Below are 17563 nucleotides of genomic sequence, written 5' to 3'. Positions count from 1 at the left end.
TGCTAAGTGCTTTTCACAAATACTATCTCATTTGATTCTCACAGAAACCCTGAGAGGCAGGTGCTATTACTCCATTTTACAGTTGAGGAAATGGAGGCCAACAGAGGCAGACCCTACTTTGCCCAGGGACACATCACTAGTGAGATTCTGAGGTCACATTTGAACTAGCACTCTATCTATCCACTGTGCAACCAGCTTCCTCTAATAGGAGGCTATTAATATAGTTAAACAACAATGTTATCCATTATCTATTGCCAAGTATTGTTATTAGTAGAAAAGAAAAGAAACAAGTTACTGAAGTATTCACAAAGTTACATAAGGCTAAGAGTTATCTTATCCAATAGGTTATGATTCTGTCTCTAAGTCATTACGATGAGAGAGACAAAGCTAAAATGTCTGATACTATTGGATTTAACATTATCACTATACTAGCTTGATCTTTCTTCCTCTGAAACATCAAGGTAATTTTAAAGACAGATACTGGTGCTCTGAGTCAGTGGTAGACCTAAGTTTAGGACTTAAGACTCTGAAGGCTAATACTCTATTCAAAGATGGGGTAGACAATTTACAATGAGATGAATATTGGTGCCTCTTCACATTTCCCTTCTTTTTCCCTTTCTCTTTCCTGTTTCTATTTTTTCTTTCCCTTAGGTTTGCCAATGACACTCATGAGCAATGTTCAGCCATGGAAAACAGTGGTCTGTATTGCCAAGAAGGTAGCTGATATTTGTCCTAGACCACACTTCCCAATCTAAGACTGGCGAATAGTAGGGAGAGCAGTACAATGACAATGAAACCCTATGGGCTCCAGGCAAAAGCGCTCTCACCTTTAATTTTCTGTTTGTATTCTTCTGGTCGATGAAGGTACATGGCTGCAGCATCACCATTTAGAGGATCTATGGGGTTTGGATAGGCCAGCAACTGGGGCAGGAACGACTCAAATATATTGGTAAGATCTACAAAAACACAAACACAAGTGTTTAAACATTTATCTGGAGATGTACACAGTTCATGCATAGAGCAAGGAAGTAGATAAGATTTAAATTTCATTTATTACATGGATTCCAGGAATTATTATGTTCCTTATTACCTGCCTAGCTGCTAAACAAACTTAAGATAACTGTTTTCAATTTTATTTCCAGACAACCATTAAGTTTGCTCTTCAGATGATGGAGTTGTTGAGTGCATGTGTGATATCTATCCCCCAGACAATCATTACATCAAAATTTTTTCTGTTCTAAGAGCCACCCACAGGTAAGTTTAAATTTTATAGTAAGTTATGTCTCATTCCTAAAATTAAAGACAATCCCCATAACTAATTCATTCTACAAGCTGGTTGTCCATTTTCAAACATGTAACAATTTGGCTGGAATACTACATAATTTGCTATAAACAATCAGTTTCTCCTTAACAATCTCTATCATTGTTATCTTTATATTCTAATCGCTGAGAGTTCCACTTTCTTGAGATAGGAATCTTTTCTATCACCTTTCCTCACCTCCTATTCCACCCCCAAATAAAAATTTAAGCACCATGTTTATCTAAAGGAATTAAATGGAATTTTGTAGGCTCGTAAGATCAAAGGTCATCAAGAGGTCATCAAGTCCAATCCCTTCATTTCATAGAGGAGAGCTGAGATCCTGGGAGTCTGAGACGTGGCCATGGTCATACAGAACTAGGGCTTGCAATCAGTTCCTCTGGTTCTAAATGTAGTCCTGTTCCACTGTACCAGACTGAGACCTCTCGAGACATGACACCTGAATGCAATCTTCTAACAGCTTCCAATCTCAGTAGAATCACCCTCTGATTATTCAGAGTACCAAGAGGAAGCAATGGACTCCCAAGTCAGCTGGACCTGCATCTTAAGTTCCAGCTGGTTGTGGCATATACTGGCTGTAAGATACTGTAGGATAACCTGTCAGTGAATGGCCTGAGCAACTCTTATGATTATAAGCAAGAGAACAGTGACAGATCTGAAAGTGTTTCCCCTCACTAGGAGTTCCATGTACCAATGCAATCTCACGTCCAGACCAAATATGGCTAATGAAGACAACTCAAAATTCAAGATAACTGGTAAGATGAAAACTGGATGCCAATTTACTGGTAAAACTACATGCACACGTGGCCTTAGAAGAGATTTTGCTAAAATTGATTAATACTTTCTCACTGACTTGTTTTATTGTTTCGTCTATAATTCATCTTCCATTTGCTACTTTTAGTCACTCCAAACAGCTAACGATCTGTAAAATGGAGACAAAATCAAGAAGCTCTAAAACTATATAACAGTGGTCTCCAAGTGAGGGCCAGGGGATGTGGGCTGACTCTACAGGATATATGATCAACCGGTAGGAAGCTGAGACCAATATGAGCACAGAAAGTCATGTTGAATCTCATCTGTTCTCTAGGATAGCCGGCTATTGTATAGATCTTATTGAGGAAATAACACATATATACCCTCAAGCATATCCATCCCTGCTCACCTTGTGGCTATGGCAGGTGCCCTTGGGAAGGTGAGAAGAGTAGTTTTGAGTTCCAGGGCAGTGACCAGTAATTAAAAGTCTTACTTTCCGTCTCTCCATTTTGGGAGGAATGAGTCCAATAGGACAAGCAGTTATGAATGGCATGTGATCCGTACCTCAGATCTCATTGCAGTGTCTTCTCTTCATCCCCTTCCAGCCCATCCTAACTTTCTATTACTGTTGAGTTTCAAAAGCTCAGTATCATCTTCAGTTTCTAGTTCTCCCATAGCTCACATAGTCAATCATTTGCTAAACCTTGGTTTCTACCTCCACAATTTCTCTTGTATCCTCTATTGCCTAGATTAGAATAGTCTTTAACTGGTCTCCATACCTCAAGTCTCTTCCCTCTCCAATCCATGCAGCTAGCTGTCAAAGTAATTTTCTTAAAGTTCAAGTCCAACCATGTCACTCAACTACTCATTAATAGTGGCTTCCTATTGACTCTAGCTAAGATCCAGTATTATTTCATTTTTATCTCATCCTTTGAAATGTCTGTGTTTTGTATAAATTTTACAATACACATAATTACTAGTATACTAGCATATGAATACAATTTATAAATAAGTAAATATATACATACCGGGGGGGGGGTACTTTAACATATTTTATGGATGGGATGAATGAACAAAAAAGTTTGGAGACCACTGCTTTATAGCATGAATAACGTGACTCTACACATAAGTCCTTCCCAGACTTATGCTACAATAGAACACACCATGAATAAGGGCACTGACTGTGATTCAGTCAATTTTACCTCACTGAGTTTCAGTTTGTTCAAGTATAAAATTGGCAAGTAGATTAGATGATCTATAGGGTATCTTCTAACTCTAAAATTCTACAATTCTACTACTATTATAGTGCTAATTCATTGTCTGCCTCTACCAAGGTGGTTTATTTTTACGTAGTGAAAAAGCAAAGGCCCTTTTTATACGTATGTTTCATCTATAGATTGGCAGGTCAGAGTGAGCCTCAAGGACAGTATCAAAATCTGCTACTCATAAAATTTGAGGATTTTTCTCTGCTCCCCCCTTTACTCTTTGATAGAAATAAAAATGACTAGTGAAATGGGTCAGTTTACAAGAGCAAAAGGGAAGGATAATACACATGTTAATTCATAATAAATGGGATAAGTGACCCCTCACTATCAACGGTGACTATCAACACAAGTTAGTTCCCAACAGTGTTTTCTAATTTGAGTGGCAGTGAAGGCCTCCTTCAATGTCTACACTAAATTCCCATACATTGTGGGCAGGATGTCTTTCCCACACTTTGGGCCAAAAATGTCCCCAAAAGTTTCTTTGAAATTCATGGTACAGAAAATCATTTCTAACCAACAGTTCAGGCAGATTTGTTGTTGAACTGTTCATACACGTACAAGTAATCTCATGTGGCACAGAGTAAACAGAGTGGGATTTGGAGCCAGAAGACCCAAGTCCAAAGGCTCTCCTCTGCTCCTACAAGGAAGGACAGTGAGTGACCATGCCATGTCATCTCTTTATGGTTCAACTACTCATCTATAAAGTAAGGGGGTCAGACCAGATGACCTTTAAAGTCCCTTCCAGCTCCAAACCTACAACCTTGTGCTTTCAAGCAGCAAAGTAAAAGGAAATGAGAGCATTTCCCAGATCAATCCAGACTTACTACCAACCCTGAGGCTTTTCATGCTGAAATGGTGTCACAAACGCTACTCAAAAGAACTGAAGCTGATTGTTGATGTACACACACACACACACACACACACACACACACACTCTCACTCACTCTCTCTCTCTCTTTAAAAATAATTCAGAGTGTAAGTAGGTCCTTTAAGTAAACATTCAAAATCTCTTCAGGATTAGAGAAATATCTCAGAGATGACATTTCATAACCAAGTATTTCGTCTATTACAGGAAAAGAATTCAAACCCTGCCCCTACAGCTTTATGGTTTTTAAAGTTACTGACAGGGGTTCTGCCTAGGCAATAAATCTAATAAGAGAAAGAAACCTCAGTTATTAGTTCTTCCTTCCTGCTTCTACCTTCTTCCTGTATCAACACACCCTGTCCTGTTCCATTTCACTGATGTGCTGAGTCATGTCTGTAAAACATGAACTATACAGAGCAGAAAAAGAAAATTACATAGCTCAGATGCAAGGAAAGATGCCAGTTATTGCATACCAACTCACTGGGCCAAGACACTTAAAGGGAACAAGTCCACCCTTTTTAAAATATGGGCGAAATAAAGTCTGTCCATCACCTCACATATGTTTCACACAACCGCCATCCAAGAAGACCAAGAAGAAGCCAAACTAATCCTAGGATTAAATGTATTTCTTTGTTTTTTTTTTTTAAAGAAAGTGGGCATATATCTTGGTCAGTCACAATAAACTGTGATTCTTAGTAAATGGAGAACTTTTTTTAAATCCCAAAATCTTAACCCCTTTACTACGATTAATCCTTAGCACTCTGAAAAGCAGTACAATGGAGAAAGACAGAGACAGGACTTACTTGTTCAAGATCACACAGCTTGTAGACAACAAGGATGAGACTACCAAGCTAAACTAATTGTAAAAGAGGCCTTCAAAATACCAAGTTCATGATGAAGGATGGGCAAACTGATAGCTCTCATTTATCCTATTCTAATTCTCAAAATGTGGCCCACAGATTACTGGCCCCTAGATGCTTCATGGACTGAGTAACAGTTATAAACACGGCAACATCCATAACTGCTTTGAGCACAAACTAGGAGACTACAGTTACATCCCATTTATTTATTGAAAAAATATTTATTACCTTCTACATTCAAGGACCTTGTGCTAAGTGGGGTGAGGGATGCAAACAATAAAATAGGGTTTCTATCCTCAAAGAATTTCCAAGAAAAATCCCAAACTCAGAGACTCCCTAAAAAGCAGCAACATCCATTTCACTAATTCTGGTAAACTGGGGTCTTTTTTGGAGAACCACGTTAGTGTCTTCCCAGTTCTGTCCTGTATGTATTTTGTTTGTACATCATTGTTTTTCAGGTTGAGTTCATGACTAGACTGCGAGCTCCTAGAATGCAGGCACCGCACGGTAGTGCCTGGCATACAGTATGCACTTAATAAATGCTTGTTTCCTCCCCCTACCCCTTTTCCCCCTTTTGTTCCTGCCCCCTAAACAAATGGTTCTTAGATGTTTCCCCCCCTCATTCTCAAAGCCATTTAATCTCATTTTTCAGCCAACAAGCACCTACTGTGTGCCAGGTGCTTTACAAATCTACCATTTGACCCTCAACCCTGGGAGGGAGGTGCTCTTGTTATTCCCATTTTACAGATGAGGAAACCGAGGCAAGCAGAGGTTAAGTGACTTGCCCAGGGTCACACAGCTCATGCGTGTCTGAAGCTAGATTTAAACTCTGGCCTTCCTGACTCCAGGCCCAGCGCTCTAACCACCAGCCGCCCAAGCCAGAAAGGCAGCAGGATTACATGCTGGAGGTGGAGTCAAGGGGGTCAGCTGGAATGGTTCTGTGATCTCTGGGCAAGTGACAGTGTGAGCCATGGTTTCCCCCATCTTTAAAATAGGGATTTTTTAAAGCCCGGTACTTCCCAGCGCTGTTCTGCAGAGGTACAGCCTTTAAATCACCACAGACCAATACGAATCCTGAATCCCTACTTTTAACCCTTTCATCTTCTGATTTTTGCCCAGGCCATTCCCTGTCCCTAACTTGTAGTGTTGACAGGCTCTAGGTAAAAGATTATTAAAGTGAACACAGGCAAGAATTGATGAAGGTGGTGGTCACATGTGGGGTAGGGGTGGGCTGAGAGGAAGTTGGCTTGTTTTTGGTATTCTCAAGGTGACTTTGTAGTAAAAATCAGTAGTGACAGAAATTATGCTAAGTTATCTCCAGCAAGGGAATAGTAAAATTTAAAGTAACAGGGCTCTCTGGGGCACTGAGAGGCAGGGGAGTCAAAGATGAGAAACATCTACGCAAAGGGGAAGTGGTTCAAAGCAACCTGGCTCTTTGGGATGCACATACTCAAAAAAACCCACAAAGCTAATCCCAGGTCTTCCAAGACTTGATGTGTGACTGTGGGCAAGGCTCTCTTCCTCTCTGCATCTCAAGTTCCTCATCTGTAAAAGGAGAAATATAATATGCTATCCTTTACAGTAATAAAAATTACTGTAAAGTACTTTTCAAACTATACCAAAGGGCTAGATTAAAATACTACCATTACTACTACTACTAAAAATAATAATAATAATAATAATACAATTTTATTTCCAGGAGGTTTAAGTAGTAACAAAAAAAATCACAACTACCCATGTTCTATATGCTCTTCAAAATGTGTTAATTGGAATTAGTATTTTTTAAAAATCTACCAGCTCCCATACTCCACTAAGTAACTCATTTAATTAAAAAAAAAAAAAAGGATGATATACAGAAAAATCAATCAGGTGTCTCTTTTACAACAAGTGGCCATACTTGTTCCATTTTTGTATCCCAATTTCCCTTCAGTTAAAATGGACATCTATAGAGCAAGTTAGTATCTTCAAATGAAAATTACGTGGAAGTGCAAAGCTCCAACAGGCCAGCCACTATTACCACCCTCAACTAGCTTTCAATTTGAGGGACTGACTGAAGGAATCTCAGCTACTATAGCTATTTATTACCTGAGGCTGACTACCCTACACCTTTCTAAAATAGATTACTTTAAAACAGGGCAATTATCCCATCACATCAAATAGCTACTTCTGTCCAGGAAATAATTGTCACTCTATTGGCAGGCTGAAATGGCTACCAGTAATACGGGTCAGTGAAGTACTTATCTTTTCTGCAGTCCTCTCCCAAGGATCCTTAATACCATTTCTCTATAATACCCAAGTGTTTTGTCCTCTCTACTTAAACCTTTCCTCAGGAAGTTGCTATGAGTCATTTACACCTCGGTATGAATTTAATTCAATGTGACCCAGGGGCATTTGTATTTTAAGTCTCATCTTAACACTCTTTAACTCCAGAGATCTATTCTTATACTTTCAATACCTATAATTACCAAATCTAGACCAATCCATCAAATTTCTACCCAGTCACCTAAAATTCATCATTTCTAAAACCCAACTCATATCTCCCCAACTTTCTCTTTCCTATTTCCTATTTCTATTAATGGGATCACCATTCTCCAATTACCTAGGCTCAAAACCTCAGTCATTCTGCATCCCAGCTTCTTTTCCCTTTCTTGAAAATTGCCATCCTTCCCTCTCTATTTCATGGTCATTGCTCTAGTTAAGGTTCAAGTATAAGTACCTCATACTCTGGTCAAGTATATATTCTTCAATCCAGCCTTTATCTTCCTTCCTACCAATTTAACCTATAAACCACTAACAGATTAATATTCCTTAACTGTTGTCCTATTCAGACACCTCCTGAGTTTTTGTGAAGATGACTCTGGGTTCTCTTTGTAAACTCTGAGCAAATGCTACCCGAGCCACAAGGGCATGGGAAAACAGCCCCAGAGATAGACTGAACATCTGTCATCCATGTACCAGCCTAAGTTCTGAAAGGATCATCACTAGAAGCCTGGCTACCAGGCAGCCTTTTGTTTTTTAGAACACAGAAACTCATGAAGACCACTTCCATGTGGTGATTGTGGGGGTATAAGAGGATGAGGGGGGTGGTAAAAACTCACAATGTTGAAATTGTAGATGCCTGAAGTACTGAAGCAGCCATCAACTTACTGACAAACATTAACTTCTGTGGCCTACTATTCATGGCCATTACAATCTGTCTCCATTTTATCAATCCAGCCTAATTCTCAAACATACAGCCTCTACTCCAGTTGGGAAGTTTTTTCTCGGTACCACCACGCCTTCTGCTTCTTTTTCCATCACTGCCCCTCATCTGGAATGTGCTTCTCTCATCTGCATTCCCCATTCTCAACCTTGAGTTGTGTGCTCAGTACTTCACACAGTGAGTGCTGAGAAGAGTACATGTGATAGATACTTGCTTTGTGACCATGGACAGTTAACCTATCTGGGCCTCCGATTAATCATCTAAAACAAGGACAGTTAATTAGCTAATGTCCAAAATCCCTTTTGTCTCTAAAATTCGGAGATCTCTGACTATGGAAAGAGATTTGTATTTGTTCTTAAGTGGGTTGGTCTACCCAGAGCCCCTAAGAAACTACATGGTCCACTTTGCCAACCCAATATCCTTCTAATAGCAGCAAAGGCATAACCTACTTAATGTTTTTAAATAATCATAAAACAATATTGGGTTTGGCAGAGCAATATTGCAGCACACAGTTAATTCCACAGGAATAATGTTATCAATAGGTGATAGGGCCACACAGTTTGTTTTGGCCTAACTTTAGCCTGCAATCCTATTCAGAGCCCCTGAAAGTTTTATAAGAGCAAATGAACAGATGTTAATCATGGATAAGGACTCTAAGTTATTTTAAATAGCAAGATTTAAAGAAGGATTGGAGGAAAAGATGTTTATGGGTATAAAGTATGAAAGTCACTATTACTTAGGGACTAGTTATTGGTTCATGGATTTTACCCTCCAATTGTAGGACTTGTGACCACTTTTGGGCCCATTAGCACCCCTGGGGAAAGAGGGAATACCTCATTTTAGTCAATAATTTTATTCATACTATCCCTGTCCAATTATCATATTTTCTGTAATAGGAATTGGCAAAACTCTCATCATCTTAATGTTTACTTAGTAAAATCAAGATCACAAAAGTAAATATAGTTTAGTTACATGAAAAATCGGGATAATGAATTATATGGAACTAGTCTGTAATGTGACTAGCCATAACATTTTAATTCATTCATTTACTCAATTATTATCTACTTTGCATGAAACTACGCAGTTAGTGTTCTAAGGCTGGAACAGAACACGTATAAATCTTTAAATTTTTGTTTTTACCAAAATTAAGCAAAATTAACTGAATTTTTCACCTCCTTTCTATTCTACTCAATTCCTAGAAAAGGTGCTTATGAGGAATAAGAACATAGAAAACTGAAAGGGAGAATGGCTACTTCTTTTCTCCCTTAAATAATTAACAAATTGGCCATTTAGCTCTATGTAACTGAGAGAAGATATTTATATGAAAAGTCTTGGTAAATAGATGAAACCGAAAAATTTCTCCTGGAAAACAATAAACCAAAATGTATAGTGTGATCGAGATAGGCAGACATGAAAAAGAGAAATGGTTTGAGATCAGAAGTAACTTTCTGAACAACAGAACTGAACCTGGCTTTAATGTGGAACATCCTATCTCTTCAACTGTACATTCTAAAGTTGGCTACCTCATAGATCTTCGTGTTGTAAAATAAACTGATACTGGCTATCAAAAGAACTTGCTCTACTGCTGTTAAATTTACAAAATGTCAGTGTACTAGACCCTGCCACCACTGATATGCTTCTCACGCAGAACATCACCACCCATCTCTTAAAGAGGAAATTCAAGCATATACTCAATTATATGGTTAATTCAAACAGAGAAGACTTAGGTGGAAAGTTTTCCTTTGCCTCTTCTACACCTCATGGCTACCATCTCAAATTTCCTGTCCTTTAGTACTAAACTTCTTGAAAAAGTTACCCAATACCTGATGTCCCTATCTTCTCCTTCTTGCCTAACTCACATAATGAAGGGGCCCTTCTCCACACCAAGGCAAACCACTATACATACACAGGGATCCCATTTCCACCCCATCTCTCCCTTTGCTCTCTCATCCTCAATCTCTCACTTACTTGCAATCTCTCCCTTTCTACTGGCTGCTTCTCTACTGCCGACATACATGTCCATCTCTCCCATCCTCAAAAAAAGTCCTCATTCAATCTGTTCCATAGCTTCCCTCCCTTCTGTAACTAAACTCTTGAGAAGGTTATGCAATGGGTGTCTCCACTTCCGTTACTCTCACTCTCTTAAGCTCTGCAGTCTAGCATTCCACCTCATCATTCAAATGAAACTGTCCTCTCCAAAGTTACTAATGATCTCTTAACTGCCAAATCCGATGACCTTTTCTTTCTCCTCATCCCTCTAGTCCTCTCTGGAGCCTTGATACTCTCTTTCCACTAGGTTTTCACGACACTCTGCCCTGGTTCTCCCCTGCCTATCCAACCACTCGTTCTCAGTCTCTTTTGCTGGTTCTTCATCCACATCTTGCCCAATAACCTATAAGGATCCAAGTCCCACGTGCCACAAGGCTCCATCTTGGGCCCCTGCTCTTCTTCCTCTCTACTATTTCACTCAGTCACCTCATCAACCCCCACGGATTCAATGATGATCTCTTATGCAGACGAATTTCAAATCTATCTATCCAGCCCCAATCTCTCTGTCGACCTCTAATCTCGAGTCTGTAACTGTCTTTGGGACATTTCAAATGGGACAGCCTGCTGTAGAGATCACCAATTTAGTATGTCCCAAACTGAATTTACCTTTTCGCTTCTTTACTTCACTATTACCATTGAGAGAGTGCAACTTAGTCACCTAGGTTCACAATCCAGGCGGCACCCTCCGTTCCTTACTCTCACTTCTGTCGCCAAGTCCTGTCCATTCTACCTTCATGACATCTCTCACATCTATACCCACATGTGCAACTGTTTGTAGACCATCTCCCCCTTCTCTCTTCTGACACCTCAAGTACTGAAAGAGTCGGTCTCACTGTCACAACTCTCTCTCCATTCCAGTCTATCTTCCACTCAGCTGTGAAAATGATCATTCTAAAGTGCATGTGTGACCCACAACCTCAATAAAAACTCAATAAATTCCAGTGGATCCTAAATACTTAAAGGATCAAATATAAAATCCTCTGGAATCCAAAGTTCATTACTTATCCCTTCCTACTTCTTACACCTTACTTCCCAAAACACACTCTGTGATCCAATGACACAGGCTCCTTGTCCCCTCAAATAAGCCATTCTCCCAACTTCAGACATTTCCACTGGCTAACCCCCACATATGGAATGTTTTCCTTCCTCATCTTTGCTTCCTGGCTTCTTCAAGTTCCAGGCAAAATCCCACCTTCTACAGCAAACTTCTCCAATCCCTCTGTGGATCACTTCAGAATTATCTTATATATACAACTATTTGCATTATCTCCCCCATTAGATTGTGAGCTCTTAGAGAGCAGGGCCTGTCTTTTGCCTCTTTCTGTGTCCTCAGTGCTTAGTACCATGTCTGGAACAAAAGAGTGGCCACATAAGAGATGTTTATTGACCTACTTCCTCAGGACCCACTCTCTTAAACTCTTGGAAGCTGGCATCCAACCCCACTGTTGAACTGAAGCTTCTTTTAAAGGTCACCAATGACTTCCTAATCACCAATCCCAATTACTTTTGTTCGGTACTTAGTATCCCGGACCCCTGTAGCTCTTAACATTATTTTGCCACCCTCTCCTATTGAATATATTTCCTTCCCTTGAATTCAGGAATACCACATTTTCTTGGTTCTCCTTTCCTAAGTGCTTCACCCCTGCTGTCCTTGTGGATTCATGCTTTCCTACCCCCTAATGAAGGTGTTCTCTAATGAAGGTTCTGACTAGCCTTCCTGCTTTCTCTATACTTTCTCCTTTGGCAAGCTCATTCACTCAACATGGCTTTAATTATGAGGATCTATGCAGATGATGCTTCTCTCCTAAGATCTATACCCAGTGTGCAACTGTTTACAGACCATCTCCCCAAATCAGTATCTCAATCTAACCATGGCCAAAACTAAGTTAACAATCTTGCTCTTTTTCTTCTGATTTCAGTTTTTTCTGTCTGTTTTGCCAGGAATCGATCTACTTTTCTATGATCAAAACCACAGGAATATCACTTACTCTTTGTACTCTCTGGTCTCTCATATGCACTTACCAAGTCCTGTCAAATCCAACTCCAAACCTTCTTCTCTGCTGTCCTCTCAGTACAGGGCCTCAGTATGACTAGACTATTGAAAACTGCTTCATAACAGGTCTTCCTGCCTGCACTTTATCCTTCACGTACTGTTGCTAGAATAACTTTTCTTCTACATAGATCTGGTCATGTTATTTCTCTGATTAGAAATATTCAGTTGTTACCTATTACCCATTGAGCAAAATTTAAACTCCTTTGCCTGGCACTTAAGGCTTTTCACAATGTTTCACAATCTATTTTTTCACCTTACTTCTTCCTCTCCCCTCCATGCACTCTATAATCTATTCAAATTGGACTAAGCTTTTCCCTGAACATACCCTGAAATTTCCCATCTTTTTGCCTCTGCTCACATTGTTCCCTTTGCCTAGAATGTCCTTTCTTACCCCTATATCTCCTTCCTATTGAAATGCTACACTCCTTTAAAGTCTAACTCAAATGCTACCTCCTCCAAGAAACCTAATGCTTCTCCCTGTAAGTCAGTAATGACCTTCTACCTCTGACCTAAGAGTACTTAAAAAATTTTTCCTTAAGTATGTAATAGTGAATTATAATTGTCTGTGTTTTATTCCCCTACTAGACTGTAAGCTTCATGAGGACAAGGCTCATGTATTATTGAAACTATTTCCCACATCCAACATGGGGCTTTACATGATAGGTGTTTAATAAAGGCTTGCAAAATGACAAATCATAACTAACTAGACCTTTTAAAAATAGTAAGAACTCCTTGATGATACAAGTGAAGTCTAAGAAATATTCAAACTACACCCAAGATCAAAGCACTTGGAAGGTTAATTTGATGAAGCACTGAAGCAATCAATATTCTGCATGCTTGGGTACATCTACTCCAAAATAATAATTTAAAAGGTCCATAAACCAAAAGCAGACAACTCTGTAGCTGTAGAAAAGGGTAATTATGAAAAGCATGGGATGCTAAAACATTTTGAGTACAGCAAGCATATTTTTAAAGTAGCAAACCAGGACCATACTATTTGGTCATTTAAAAGAAATCATTTTAAAGATTCTGACCTAATTATCAAATATTGTTCCTCAAACCCCAGAAATATGGTGGGGGGTTATGTGAAAAATCCCCTGTAGTTGACAAACTGCAGAAAATCAAAGAAATAATGCAATTATTAAACAAATTTGAAGGAAGTAAATTCTTTCTCATCAAAATTTATGTGGTGCTTCCTTATAACTCTTAACATGGCTGCAGATCTTCAGAGTATGGGTTCCAAAGGATAAGAATGTTCTCATTTAAATCATAAAATTATTTCTTTCATTTCTTAGATGTTCATTTAAGGTCTTCTTGTTTAAGCATAAAACTGGTGTGACCCTTCTTACCTCAGGGATTGCAATCAAAAGCATCATCACGACTACAAGATTTGTTATTAACTTTCTATAAATAAGGGCAGTTAATAAGTAACCTGGTATGTTTTGCAGCTCACACTTAAATTCAGTATCAAGCTTTTAATCACTGAGCAACAACTTAGAGTGTTCTATGATGTCTGAACAGTAAGAACTATCAGTATGTAACTCCGTACTGATTCCGAGGTTAAGTGCCCATGAACATGGGAGACTACTGTTCCCCACATGATGAATCCTAGATTTCGGAAAAGGAGACAGACCAGAGATCACATCCATCAATTAAGTTGTAACATGTTGGAATTTTGTTGTTCGGTTGTTTTTCAGGCACGTGCAACTCTTCTTGGGGTTTTTTGGCAGAGATATTGGAGCAGTTTGCCCTGTCCTCCTGATCATTTTACAAGACGAGTAAACTGAGGCTAGCAGTTAAACAACTTGCCCAGGGTCACACAGCTTATACCTGTCAGAGGCCATATTTGAACTCAGGTCTTTCTGACTCCAGGCCCAGTGCTCTATCCACTGTGCCACCTAGGTGCCCACGTTGGAACTACCCAGGGGCCAAAATAAAAAACTATCTTTCACTCAAGTTCTCAAAGGAAACAGTAAATTAATTGCTAATTCTGCAGCACCAGTTTTGAGATAGAGGCTGTTTAGTGCTAGAGCCTGGTCTATGCTATGAACTTCACAAAATGGAACATTTATTTGATAGCTCTAATGCAGACCATCATGAAAGGGTCATCACTACCGAATTCCAAGTAAGTTTCTAAATCCCAAGGAATATAGACTGCGTGTAGCTGATTAACTTTCTGGGCCCTATACCAACATCATCTGAAGATCTAGCATTTAGGTGATATGTTATATGTTGAAGGTGGGTCATGGAATGAAGTATCATTAAAGGTTATCATCAAATCTGACAGTCTCAGCAGATTTCTTCTCATTTTATCTTCCACAATTGACATTTCTTGAATGCTCCTGGAAATAAAGTGTTCTGCCTCTATAGTGTCTACGAGATTTGTCATGGAATCTGTTCCAAAGACATGTGATACTTGTGGTGAACATCAATACTGATTTCTCAACCCTATTCAAACAGTAATTGTTGACCAACCAATCATCCACATGCAAACAAAAAACATACTTCCACTTGGCATAAAAAATAGAAACACTATAAACAGAGAAGATAAAAAAAAATGCAGCCTTTTGAAACAAAAGGTACATTTGGCCAATATTTGAATGATTGCTTAAGATGTTTCCCCTAAGCTGTGTAAGAATGGAACTAAGGTAACTTCTTCCAATTCACAAAAAGAGTGAAATTATACTTAAGGCTTAAAAAAAGTTAAGCCATGTCACAGAAGCATTAGGTACGTTTTGGAAAAATCTTGACAATCAAAGAAGCAGCACAGGGACTAGCATTCTAGTCTGGGTGTCAAGAAGACTTGGGTTCAAGAATGCTTCTGCCTCCTCTGTCACGTAACATGGTGTGACCATGGGCAAACCACTGAAATTTTCAATGCCCCAAGCAGCCTTTTAATGCTATAAAATTATCAAAGGACAGGTGAAACTCTTCCCCTTCCCTAATACAAAGTTCCTGAGTTGTCCATTATTGTCCACTTCTTCACCAATCATTGCTTCCCTCTCTCTGTGAATTTTTACATCAACAGAATGGAAATATGCAGATGAGTACCTGAGTACTGGCTAATGAGATAATGTGCCTGACTCAACTGTCAAGAAAAATCTTTGGAAATCTATTAAATCTTCTCACTCACCACAGTCTATGACAGAAGAGTGGTAATTTACCAAATCAGACATGGCCAAATGACCATTGTTCACCAAGTTAGGTGAACTTCATGTAGCTTGTGAGAGGAGACAGGCACAAAGTAAGTACTTAATGCTCACTGACTGCCACTTGACTAAAGAAGTTCATGGAACTCAGAAGAATCATGGTAGAGGATTTCACACATAGCAACAGTTTCAACAAAGTCTAATAAGACCTGATCATTATTCTGAAGTGGAAAGGCAACCAAAATGCATATAGGCATGTTCACTACAGCTAAAATCATGTGATTCTACTAGACTTCTGAATTTAAGTCCTAACAAATTTCTTAATATGATCAGGATTTTGGGGATCTGGACTCCTTCCCCTAAAAACTGATTATAGAAAACATTCATGTAAAAATTCATTGGAGAAAGATAGATATGTTCTAGATCAGCTCTAGATGCTTACGCCTTGGGATAAAATGTATATATAATTTTATGACCATCTCCCCCAAAATAAAAAAAAAACATTTAATTAGTACAGAAATGTAAGAACTTTAAAAAAAAAAAGAAAATTTCATTTTCTAGTCGAGTATTTAAGTTTGTAAGTCAATTTTTTCCTATAGATTATTAATATCAAACTATCTACTTTGCCTTCTGAACTAATATCTTAGAGCAAACTCTGCTCTGGAAATGGACAAACTGAAAATTAAACATTTATGACAATATCTTTTTATTACAGATTCTGAAATTATATGTAAGGCTGGAAAAAAAGTTTGCAAATGCCCTCACTCAAAAAACGGATCACAATAAGGTATGGAGAAAAGTCAAACAGAATGAAAAAGTAAGAATAGGTCACAATCTGCATCATGTGAAGAAAACAACCATATTAATAAGATTAAAGTTCCTCCACGCAGGTATCAAAGTATTACTGTTTGTTAATTCATTTGGTTCTACTTGGTAAAAACTAAGAGTTTTATGTAAGACTTCATTTTTTATTCAGTAGGTTTATTTGACTGTCTTTGTTGATGGTTATTAAGTTTATAAATTTTTAAATTAAAAAATGAAGAAACTACATAGAATCATAGATTTAGAGCTGAAAAGGACCTTCTTCACAGTCATCTAATTTGGATCTTTTTAGGGGTACAGAAACAATTACTTTTAACATACCATACCTTGCTCTTCTATGAGAAACCCACCCTTTCAGTTCTGAGTAGACAATTTAAAAAATTTTGTTCAATCTTCAAAATAGCTTCTTATGACTATATTTATATACCCCATAACCTTGTACTGAAAGTCCAAACACAATGAAACACTGCTAATTCATGTCAACTACATGCTGAAATTTATATTTTGTTTACTCTGAGAAATGTAGCTTAATTTGTTGTTACTTGTAAAATACTTCATAAAGTACTAAAAATATGCCAACATCTTCATCACTCTAGTTTTCCTTTTTCTTTAAGATCTGGGTTGGGGTGCCTTGGATTAGCAAACAAAAAACTTTTATGATGAAAGTTAAAGAAATAAAAAAATCTAAGTAAGACTCTATTTTATTCAGTCAGCCTGTAGTATCTGATCTAGATACCCTGCAAATGTGATTTAGGAAAACATGATCATGTTAGATACTCCAGGGAGTTTGCCATGTAAGATCAAAACTTCCCATCTTTAGAAGACTGTTTAATTGGCTTCAGAATGTGTGTTCTTTGCTGTGTTCATTCCCCAACCCACCCCCACCCCCATAAACCACACTTCCCCTCAGATTTCTTAAGGTAAGCAAGGTTAGGAAACGATCAGTTCTTGAATGGCAAACAAGCCTAAGGAAAAACTCAAGACAAAACCAGGTGATGTTACTAATCAGCATTCCCTTTTTGATTCTCAACCAATACTTCAGCCTAAAAAACTAGGACACCATGTTTAGGCATGCTTTTGGATAAAAAAAAAAAAACAACACCCAGACCCTTTTTCAAAAAGAATCCTTTCTATCCCAGAATAACAATGTATTTCTCTGAACTCTGTAATGACATGTTACCCCTACATTTTAGTTAACTTTTTTTGGTCTCCTCTCTACAACAAGAT

The 17563-nt window shown here is 38.4% G+C and overlaps 1 protein-coding gene across 1 annotated transcript in view; it reads right to left on the bottom strand.

The window, feature by feature from the left end:
- UBE2H (ubiquitin conjugating enzyme E2 H) overlaps positions 1 to 17563 on the bottom strand; it is a 151622-nt gene that overhangs the window by 10130 nt on the left and 123929 nt on the right. The window contains exon 6 of the mRNA XM_036759303.1: positions 828 to 956. Within this exon, the coding sequence (XP_036615198.1) occupies positions 828 to 956 (129 nt within the window). The remainder of the gene's footprint in view (positions 1 to 827; positions 957 to 17563) is intronic.

Source organism: Trichosurus vulpecula, chromosome 5 (genome assembly GCF_011100635.1).
Source record: "Trichosurus vulpecula isolate mTriVul1 chromosome 5, mTriVul1.pri, whole genome shotgun sequence".
NCBI lineage: Eukaryota > Metazoa > Chordata > Mammalia > Diprotodontia > Phalangeridae > Trichosurus > Trichosurus vulpecula.
Note: the sequence above shows the minus strand (reverse complement) of the source record. Positions and strands in the feature narration are given on the sequence as shown.